Source organism: Salvelinus sp. IW2-2015, linkage group LG4p, assembly GCF_002910315.2.
Source record: "Salvelinus sp. IW2-2015 linkage group LG4p, ASM291031v2, whole genome shotgun sequence".
NCBI lineage: Eukaryota > Metazoa > Chordata > Actinopteri > Salmoniformes > Salmonidae > Salvelinus > Salvelinus sp. IW2-2015.
Window position 1 is genome coordinate 22,923,322 of NC_036841.1, and position 11,889 is coordinate 22,935,210.

Here is an 11,889-nt window from a genome sequence, read left to right on the forward strand (position 1 = left end):
TGAGCCCCTCATCCTTCCTTCCCCGGGAGACTGAATCAGACGAGCCCTCTTTCCTTCCTTCCCCGGGAGACTGGATCAGACTGAGCCTCTTCCTTCCTTCCCGGGAGACTGGTCAGACTGAGCCTCTTCCTTCCTTCCCGGGAGACTGGATCAGACGAGCCCTCTTCCTTCCTTCCCCGGGAGACTGGATCAGACTGAGCCTCTTCCTTCCTTCCCGGGAGACTGGATCAGACTGAGCCTCTTCCTTCTTCCCGGGAGACTGGATCAGACTGAGCCCTTCCTTCCTTCCCGGAGACTGGATCAGACTGAGCCCTCTTCCTTCCTTCCCGGGAGACTGGATCAGACTGAGCCTCTTCTTCCCCGGGAGACTGGATAGACTGAGCCCTCTTCCTTCTCCTTCCCCGGGAGACTGGATCAGACTGAGCCCTCTTCCTTCCTTCCCGGGAGACTGGATCAGACGAGCCCTCTTCCTTCTTCCCGGGAGACTGGATCAGACTGAGCCTCTTCCTTCCTTCCCCGGGAGACTGGATCAGACGGACCTCTTCCTCCTTCCCGGGAGACTGGACAGACTGAGCCCTCTTTCCTTCCTTCCCGGGAGACTGGATCAGACTGAGCCCTCTTCCTTCCTTCCCCGGGAGACGGTCAGACTGAGCCCTCTTCCTTCCCGGGAGACTGGATCAGAGCTGAGCCCTCTTCCTTCCGTCCGGGAACTCCGGGTCAGACGGAGCTTCTCTTCCTTCCCGGGAGACATGGATCAGACTGAGCCACTCTTCCTTCCCGGGAGACTGATCAGACGGAGCCCTCTTCTCCTTCCCCCAGGCCAGAGACTGGAACGAGAGCCTCTTCTCTTCCCTGGGAGACACTGAGGATCCAGACCGGAGAGCCCTCTTCCTTTTCCCCGGGCCAAGAGACTGGATCAGACGGAAGACCTCTTCCTCTCCCAGGGTCAGAGACTGAGGATCAGACGGCAGCACCTTCTTCCCTTCCCCGGGAGACTGGATCAGAGCCGGAGCCTCCTTCCCCTCCCCGGGATGACAGCTGGATCAGACGGAGCCCCTCCTCTTCGACTTCAACACCCGCGACGCACGGAGACGATATCAGACGGAGAGCCCTCTTCTTCCCGCGGGAACTGATCAGACGGAGCCTCTTCCTTCCCGGCGGAGACTGGCATCAGCACCGAGCCCTCTTCCTTCCCCGGGTGAAGAGACTGGAGACGGACCCGCGACACCCTCAGACTGACTCCTCTCCCTCTCCCCCGCGCGGAGAGACTGGATCAGACGGAGCCCTCTTCCTTCCCCCCGGGAACTGGGATCAGACGGAGCCCTCTTTCACCTTCCTTCTTCCCCGGCGACAGCCTACCACCTTCCGAGCACCGAGCCATGGTATGTCACGACGAGAGCCCTCTTCCTTCCTTCCCCGGAGAGACGTGATCAGACGGAGCCCGCTCCTTACCCGGGAGACGCGGATCAGACGGAGCCCTCTTCCTTCCTTCCCCGGGAGACTGGATCAGACGGAGCCCTTTCTTCCTTCCCGGGAGACGGATCAGACTGAGCCCTCTCTCCTTCCCCGGGAGACTGGATCAGACGGACGCCCTCTTCCTTCCCCGGGAGACTGGATCAGACGGAGCCCTCTTCCTTTCCTTCCCCGGGAACTGGATCAGACGGAGCCCTCTTCCTTTCCCTGGAGACGGGATCAGACGGAGCCCTCTTCCTTCCTTCCCCGCGGAGACTGGAATCAGACTGACCCTCTTCCTTCCTTCCCCGAGGAGACTGGATCAGACGGCTGCTTTACAATAACACTCATTTCAATTGAGTGTTGTCAAAAGGGAAACTCTGAAACAATTGAGGTATACATGGTCTGAATAGCCTCTGATGGCACAGGGAGAGCTCGTTGGGACAGGTTAATCACCGAGTAATAAAAAGCATGTGTTGAACATTTCAATCCTCCCAAATTATATAATCTTCATCAAATCTCGAAGCATCTATGGTGTTTAATTAAAGGAGATGTCCCCTCTTCCAGCTTTTTTTCCCCCCCTACATGCCGTGAAGAATGCTGATTGCGTCAGATCACTGACACACAGAGCAAATTGCTTTTTCTCGCGGGGGGACAAGGAGAGAGGAATGAAGAGAGAAAGAGAGAAAGAGAGAAGAGAGAGAGAGAGAGAAAGAGAAAGAGAGAGAGAGAGAGAGAGAGATGAGGAGAGAGAGAGAGAGAGAGAGGAGAGAGAGAGAGAGAGAGTTAGGAAGAAGAAGGAGAAGAAGGAATGAAGGAAGGAAGGAAAGGAAGGAAGAGGGAAGAAGGAAGGAAGGAAAGGAAGAAGGAAGGAAGGAAGAGGAAGAAGGAAGGAAGGAAGGAAGGAAGGAAGGAAGGAAGGAAGAAGCTGGTGGAAGTTTAGCGTGTTTAGCCTATATCAATATCCTTGTTTTTCTGTCACGCCCTGAATCTGTTTCCACCTGTCCCTGGATTGTTCTCCACCCCTCCAGGTCCATTATTTTCCCTAGTGTATTTATCCCTGTGTTTTCTGTCTCTCTGTGCCAGTTCATCTTGTATGTTTAGTCACGTGTCTTTTTCTCCGTACTCCTTTCTATTCGTCTTTTGCTAGTCCTCCCGGTTTTGACCACTGCCTGACTCTGGAACTACTTTCCCACCTGCTTGATCACCCTGCCTGCCCTGACCTTGAATCTGCCTGCCTTCGGTACCGTATTGGACTCTGAACTGGTTTTGACTTTACCTGTACACGAACCATTCTCTTTGCATACCACTTTTGGTGAAATAAACATTGTAAGACTCCAACCATTTGCCTCCTGTGTATCTCTCCTCCAGCCCTCCAGCCCGCCAGCCCTCCAGACCTCCAGCCCTCCAGCCCTCCAGACCTCCAGCTCTCCAGCCCTCCAGACCTCCAGCCCTCCAGATCCCCAGCCCTTCAGACCTCCAGCCCTCTAGCTCAGCACTAGGCTAGTTTTTTTTATCAGGGCATCAATATGGAGAAAACAGATACAGAGCAGGACCACAAAGCTCACAGACATGACTTGGTACATCTATTTCATCATGCCCATCTAGTGTGGATGTTGACGGGAGAACAATAACAAAAACAGCTGATTTTGTCAATCATTTTGCTGCTTTTTACTTTGCTATAATGCTCCCCAGATTTCAGCTCCACTGAAATACAGATTTAATTGGTCACTGGAAAAGGGGACATTTGCAAATGTATGGAAGCATGCTAAACTGTGTCCAATCCCGAAAGACAGCAAAGAACCCATTACTCCTGCCAATAGTCGACCAAATCGACCCTTCACTCAGTAAGATATTGGAGGGTATTGTGAGTAGACAAATATAGGAGTAGATGGAAAAGAATGGTCTGATTACAGCCAATCAGCATGCTTATCGCAACAACCATTCCACGACCACTGCATTGGTTGACATGACTGACCAGTACCTCAATGCTATGAATAATGGAAGGTTTGTGGGTGTACTATTTTTTGATTTTAGTGCAGCATTTGATTTAGTGGATCATTAAATAATTTTGACAAGATTATTGCATTATGTTAAGGAACAGCATTGAATTGGGTACAGTCATATCTAACTGACAGGAAACAGTCCACCTATATCAATGGGTCATTTTCATCCCCTTTTAAACTGTGGAATACCGCAGGGCAGCTGCCTTGGACCACTTCTTTACTTAATATATACCAACAACCTTCCTTATGCTTTATCTGAAACTCAAGCTACTATATTTGCAGATGATACTACAATTTATGCAGCAAGACAATCAGTATAACAGGTACAGCAAGCTCTACAAGTACATCTTGGAAATATCAGGGAGTGGGTTTGCCAGAACAAACTTGTTTTGAACACCAAGAACCAAGTTTTGTTGGTCTGTTCCACCAGGAAAAGGCCAACACAGCATGGGATACAATTAAGTATGGGGGGAGTACAAATTGAGGAAGTGGCAGAAACCAAACTACTTGGTGTGCAGCTAGACAACTGCTTATCATGGTCGTCTCAAATAACTAATCTACAGTGGGGAGAACAAGTATTTGAAACACTGCCAATTTTGCAGGTTTTCCTACTTACAAAGCATGTAGAGGTCTGTAATGTTTTATCATAGGTACACTTCAACTGTGAGAGATGGAATCTAAAACAAAAATCCAGAAAATCACATTGTATGATTTTTAAGTAATTAATTTGCATTTTATTGCATGACATAAGTATTTGATCACCTACCAACCAGTAAGAATTCCAGCTCTCACAGACCTGTTAGTTTTTCTTTAAGAAGCCCTCCTGTTCTCCACTCAATTACCTGTATTAACTGCACCTGTTTGAACTCGTACCTGTATAAAAGACACCTGTCCACTACCACTCAATCAAACATACCTTCCAATCCTCTCATCATTAGTAGGCCAAACGACAGAGAGCAGTGTAAGGACACTCAGTAGGACGCAATTTAAAAATTTTCCACAACTACTTACCTTAAGACACTGCACAATAGGATCCACTAGGCAGGAGTGTAAAAGTGGCAGGATCAGACTAGAGATGCATATGTGACACATAAAGCATAATAGATGCGAGCCATTTGGAGTGGAGAAGGCAACAACTGTTGGCGCAATTATGTAGAAAAGGAAGAAGTTCAAGATGACGGTCAATCACCCTCGGGTCTGGTGGCTCCATGCATAGATTGAGTACAGGAGAATCTTGAGCGCCTATCTGAGTCGCCCAATTATGCCCCAGCGGCAGATAGCATAGAGTTGAATAAGAGTAGCATGTAAAAGCAGAAAAGTAGGTGAGGATCAGTTACAAACATATAAGAGCTACACGCAGGACCTGGTCAATGACCTTAAGAAAGAGCTGGGAGCTCACACGATATCAATCAATAAACCGTAGTATTAGATAACCAACACTACAGCGCTCGTATGGATTAAAATCCTGGCAGACGGCACGCAAGGTCCCCCTGCTCAAGCCAGCGGCTGTCCAAGCCCTCTGAAGTTGCCAATGACCATCTGGATGATCCAGAAGGAATGGGAGAAGGTCATGTGGTCTTGATGTGGACAAAAAAGAGCTTTTTGTCTAAACTCACTCGCCGTTGTTTGGAGGAAGAAGAAGGATGAGTACAAACCCCAAGAACACCATTCCAACCGTGAAGCATGGAGGTGGAAACATCATTCTTTTGGGATGCTTTTTCTGCAAAGGGGACAGGACGACTGCACCGTATTGAGGGAGGGATGGATGGGGCCATGTATCCAAGATCTTGGCCAACAACCTCTTCCCTCAGTAAGACATTGAAGATGGTCGTGGCTGGGTCTTCCAGCATGACAACGACCCGAAACACACAGCCAGGGCAACTAAGGAGTGGCTCCGTAAGAAGCATCTCAAGGTCCTGGAGTGGCCTAGCCAGTCTCCAGACCTGAGCCCAATAGAAAATCTTTGGAGGGAGCTGAAAGTCCGTATTGCCCAGCGACAGCCCCGAAACCTGAAGCATCTGGAGAAGGTCTGTATGGAGGAGTGGGCCAAAATCCCTGCTGCAGTGTGTGCAAACCTTCTCAAGAACTACAGGAAACGTATGATCTCTGTAATTGCAAACAAAGGTTTCTGTACCAAATATTAAGTTCTGCTCCTCTGATGTATCAAATACTTATGTCATGCAATAAAATGCAAATTAATTACTTAAAATCATACAATGTGGTTTTCTGGATTTTTGTTTTAGATTCCGTCTCTCACAGTGTGCCTATGATAAAAATTACAGACCTCTTACATGCTTTGTAAGTAGGTAAACCTGCAAAATCGGCAGTGTATCAAATACTTGTTCTCCCCACTGTATGTAAAAAAATAAAATAAAATAAAACTTCATGCATGATCAGAAGGATAGCTAAACATTTACTGGGAAAGATTCTTAAGCAAACAACCCAAGCATTAATTGGCTGTCAGGTGAACTACTGTTCTGTGGTCTGGGGACATGCATCAGCAAGTTCAAATAGGATGTTGCAGATTGCACAGAACAAAGCAGCAAGGATTGTTTTAAGGTGGAGATATGGTTCTTCTGTTGTAGTCATGCATAATGCTCTTGGTTGGTCATCAAGCAACAAGATAATTGAAAAGAACAGGCTTATTTCATTTAAAACGGTCAAACTCTATTCACAACAGTATTCAGTTGGTAAGAGGCAGACATTCAGTAAATACTAGAAATAGATTGTCCACAATCTGTGTTATCCAGACAGAAAAGAGAAATAGGCAAAATAACATTTTGATTTAGAGCAATAAAGAAATTGAATAATGTATCTGAGCAAACCAGAAACGTTTTAATATATAAATTCAAACAATATTTTAGAACCATTTAAATAAAATATATTGGAAGGATGTGTGGGACTATGGTAGATGAAGGAATCAATCTATATTTTTAGACAGTTAGAGTATTTATCTGGTCAATATGTCAGTGTGTTATGTCTGCTTGTAACAGTGTGTTATATGTGAAAATGTGATCCTATTATAAATTGTATTTTCATGTTTAAGGACTCTTGGAAGATTAGTCCAAATGAGGACTAAAAGAGATCCTAATAAAATAAGATCAAAACTCCCCTTTCCAGTCCACTGTCCTCCCACGCATACTTCATGGTGGTGCCGGATAGTTGTGGGAAGTGTCCGAGCACAGGGATCCGTCGCACAGGCATCCGTCGCACAGGGACAGTATAAGGGGCAGAGAGGAATAGGATGTTCTCAGGAGAGGGAACTGATTCTCTCCGGTTCCCATTATGATTACAGTCCACCCTGAGGACCATATCAAGAGGGGACGCTCAAAAGCGGCAGCATCACTGGCCTCATGTGCCCCCTATCGGCCAATAAAGACACAGCACCCTGCACTATCAATGATAGCGCTGAGATTGTATTGTAATTTTCATTATAATTAGAGCGGAGTAGCAGAGGTTATGCCTTCTCGCTGTGAGCAGACACAAACTTCTTCCTCCCCTATGATTCTCACAAACACAACATAAAACCAGTAGAAACACACAATGTGCTGTGAAACAGCATGTTGACATTAGAGGCCCTGACACACAACTACGCAGGATTTTGCATCCCGCCCTCAATTAATGCAGCCTATGAGAATAACTAGATTTATGGACAGATTGTAAATACACTCAGGGTACAAAATATTAGGAACACCTTCCTAATATTAAGTTGCAACCCCCATTTGCCCTCAGAACAGCCTCAATTCATTGAGGCATAGACTCTACAAGGTCTTGAAAGCATTCCACAGGGATGCTGGCCCATGTTGATACCAATGATTCCCACAGTTGTGTCAAGTTGGCTGGATGTCCATTGGGTGGTGGACCATTGTTGATACACACAGGAAACTGTTGAGCATGAAAAACCCAGCAGTGTTGCAGTTCTTGACACACTCAAACCGGTGTGCCTGGCACCTACTACCATACCCCGTTCAAAGGCACTTAAATATTTTGTCTTGCCCATTCACCCTCTGATTGGCATACACACAATTCATGTCTCAATTGTCTCAAGGCTTAAAAATCATTTTTTAACCTGTCTCCTCCCCTTCATATACACTGATTGATGTGGATTTAGCAAGTGCCATCAATAAGGGATCATAGCATTCACGTGGATTCACCTGGTCAGTCTATGTCATGGAAAGAGCAGGTGTTCTTAATGTTTTGTACACTCAGTGTACAGTACATTGATTCAACAACAAAAAAAGATGGAGGATTACTGACCAACCTTAAGTCAACCTATATTACCCTCACCCATTCTTCATCAATTTGTCACCCATTTTTAGCACAGCACAATACTATCAATTTAATATGGGCTCCAGCTTTTAGCTCACTGAACCTCTCGCTCAGTGCTCAAACTGGACTGATGGAGCCTCACATTAGCTAGAGTGCTTTTACAGGTGCTTCTGTTCTGCAGTAAATTGCAGCTTCAGAGGTTCAATAGAAGGTGACTGATAAGGACAGGGAGGCCCACGGACTTCTGAGGTCAAAAGGTCAGGCTGATACTGTGATGTGGGATCAATGCAGAATATGAACATTCCCTCTGGGGCCAGGTTTTCCCAGCTGCACGCGTGAAGGAGCCGTTTAATAGCTATTAGTCTTTATAATATCGGATATGTATTCGTGGATCTAAAAATCTGTATAAATTGGGGTTATAATAGGTTGAAGTATTACTTTATCAGATAAATATGTGCATGATTCTGACAAAGTCTGACATATTTTTACACAACATAGATACCCTCCTTTTTTTCTTCCTTTGTTCATACCGTTCTATTCTAAACATCTCCTCAAAACATTTATTTTCTCTCAGTAAACTCAGAATATGAATTGAAAGACCAATTATTTAAATATTGCACAGTATTTATCTTCAATTAGGATTTTAATTATTTCATTGGAATTTCAATTCTTCCTGATGTGACACAAACTGAAATGTAATAGGTTCCAGCCCCTGCACAGGGGCACTCAAATATGGGGGGAAAAACAGAACCAAACATATTCTGCAGATTGGACATACTGTACATGTATGATGGGTCTGCCATGATCGACGTTGTGTGACATGCATGTTTACGTGAGACTCGTGTGAAGTACACCGTGGGTGCAAGTCAAGACCAACCTTTTAACAAATATTTATGTGGGTAGAATTATCAGATGCAGGCCAAGAAAATATTGTCTGGTTGTCTTTATAGGTTTATTTATTCCAAACTATCCTAACCCCCCTACCCATACAGTGCGCAGCTCGAGGATTTTCAAAAAGATAGTACTTTATTCAGTAATGTTGTCAAATCAAAGGCAGGAAGAGTGCAGCCAGCTGTAAAACCAATGTAGGTCATTCCAACGTTCTTAGAACTAATATACATCTTATTTCATGATTAGATCTCCTTTGAACACATTTCTTAAAATATGAGATAGACATTGACACGATATTCATGAATTATTAAAAATGATTGGCCCACTGCCAAGCAAGAATTAATTACATTTTCAATCCATGTAGGTTATATATGGGCCTATAATGATTACCGATTAAAATACACTTCAAAGGACATGATATTTGACACAAATTAAGATAGGTTTACCACACTTTATTAGTCTACGATTGTTTAAGTTGTTACAATACTTATAATTATTTAAAGTTTGGATTTGGAATTTGCTTAAATGATTTCTAAATTACTATCACTAGTTAATGTATAACTTCTTTAAATAAATGAAATGAATCTGTTTAACTAACCGAATAGCCAATTGCAATTAGTATGGCTTGTGGTGAATTCTTCATTGCAGGCAATACATAGGCTACTGTATCGCCTAACACTATAATATACCCTAACAATATAATAGTAGGCTACAACATCTGCCGTTAATAGAACGATATATCCTCTTCTCCACATGAGTTATTTGAGAAGAATTGCCGTACGGGGACCATTTAAACCTCAGTATAGGAGGAAACACGACCGATAGCCAACTGTGACTGTGCTCCCACAAACACAAACACATAGTTTCCCAGATGGCCTACCAACAAAAATAGTCACTCATAATTGGATACAGTGGCAAGATAACACCGGCGGGTCGGGAACAGAATTGCATTGCAATAAACATGTGCACAAGCGACCAAATAGTCTTCCGTTATATGATTGAGCATCTTACCTTCAGCGCCTATGTCCGTCATCATTGCAAAGAGAACCATCATAACGACTTTGTAATCTCGTGCCGCACTCATGCTTCCTTTCAGTATTGGTCCTCTGCTAACAGAAAATAATGTCCTTGGGATCAACACTTTTCCTTAAAATGAAATAGAGACTGCTCGTGCTCTGCAAAATCCACTTGCCGTGAGACCTCGGGATCGCACACTGCGCAGCACGGGCGCTCCACTCTTATGAGAGCTATGTCCTGATGTCGTTATCAGCTGATAGACAGAGACTGTTCAATTCCAACGCTCGCTAAGTCGATTTCTCGTTGGGTATGCCGTTCTTTTTCTTCAAGTCAGCTCACCATCGTCGTTTCAGCACCGCGGACAGCTCCTAGCGACAGCAACTGGAACAACTGAATTCAGCACTGTGGAAAGTTTGTATCATTACCGCATATAATGTAATACTGCCCTCATGTAAATGACCTTCGTATGACAATGGCTGTGTTTAGTTCCTTAACTTTGATAACAACATCAACGGACAAATCGATTACAGCCGTTTCCAATCCATTACAAACTCACTAACAATTATTGTGAACGCTAACAGTCTTGTTAACATGCACGGTGCAGCACTAGCATTGCAATGAAAACATCATATTGCTCCTACACGTAGAACTGTAAATAGGTTGCTTATGTTATTAGTGAAAAAGTATTCGAAAAATAAACCTTTCACCATAATCACTCCTTTAACACTTTTATGTCTGGATTATTATACCAAAATACAAAAAAAAATTGGAGAAGAAAATATAACGTTTTGAAAAACATATTTTACCGAWATGACCTATACAGTGAGTTATTTCTCATTAGCATGTTGCACTCTGGAAATAGCTAAATCTGCACGAGAGAGAGAGAGCAACACTTTCAAATCAAACATGGCAGTAGAAAGAGGGGTTTATGGACATAATATAGCATTGTTAAGTGATGCTGCCCGTGCTAAGATATTGGGAATGCTACTGATTGAATGGTAATGCAGGTCGTCTCTCCACTGTGTTTCCTCTTGGAGTGTATCGTTTCTGGGGGGACGTGCTTTCTTTCTCCTGAAACCTCTTTGCTGTTTGTGGGACCACACACTGGCTCAGATTCATGACTATTCAAAGCCTGTTAATGAAACTGGTAATTATGGCTAAATAGAGGGAAATTGTTTTGTGTGTGTGTGTGTGTTAGGGTGTGTGTGTGTGTGTGTGTGTGTGTGTGTGTGTGTGTGTGTGTGTGTGTGTGTGTGTGTGTGTGTGTGTGTGTGTGTGTGTGTGTGTGTGTGTGTGTGTGTGTGTGTGTGTGTGTGTGTGTCTGTGGATTGTTTTTGTACATTTTGTGTATGCAGGGCTCCCTTGCGAAAGAGAACTTGGCCAGTAACTGAAAGGTCGCTTTCAATCCCTAGGCTGACTAAGTGAAAATATATGTTGATGTGCTCATGAGCAAGGCAATTAACCCTGATTGCTCCTGTAAGTCGCCCTGGATAAGTGTCTGACAGAAGACATTCATGTAAAATAGGTATGCCTTGCTTTACTACAACTGAGAGTGATGAGCCACTGAACAAGGTGGCCCACTGTGCTGACACAGAGCAGACTCTGGGTAACTGGTCTCACTGGCTACATCACTGGCTATATCTGAATGGTACCTTACCACTATATAATGCACTACTTTAATCCAGAGCCCATAGGGTTATGTCCAAAGGAGTACACTAGATAGGGAATAGGGTGCCATTTCAGTCACAACTACTGTCTTAGTTTGCCTTAATTCTGGTTCCGTCCTCCCAGCATGTGTCGACCCTCAGCTATCGATTGTCTCACCATGAGAATGATGTCCAACATTGTGTGGTATTGTTTTTTTACTGAGACAACATTAGAATCCAAACAAACAAACAAATGTATGCTGTGTCTCTAAGTAGCCTCTGGCATAGAAACTAGGTTTAAATTCTCAATGCTGGCCTTGTATACAAATAAACTATAAGGATTCACATACACACACACACACACACACACACACACACACACACACACACACACACACACACACACACACACCACACACACACACACACACACACACACACACACACACACACACACCCACACACACACACACACACACACACACCACACACACACACACACACACACACACGTAAACAATATGTCAGCATACTCAAATATTACCAATATGATTAGAATCAAAAAGACGACACCATGAATAATTCGTTCATACGCCTTAATATTATGC

General features: G+C 44.4%; 1 protein-coding gene across 1 annotated transcript in view; it reads right to left on the reverse strand.

The window, feature by feature from the left end:
* LOC111957924 (seizure protein 6 homolog) overlaps positions 1-10,015 on the reverse strand; it is a 119,713-nt gene extending 109,698 nt beyond the window's left edge. Inside the window, exon 1 of the mRNA XM_070436973.1 lies at positions 9,630-10,015. Coding sequence (XP_070293074.1) covers positions 9,630-9,702 — 73 coding nt within the window. The 5' untranslated portion in view covers positions 9,703-10,015. The remainder of the gene's footprint in view (positions 1-9,629) is intronic.
* Positions 10,016-11,889: the final 1,874 nt, after the last annotated feature.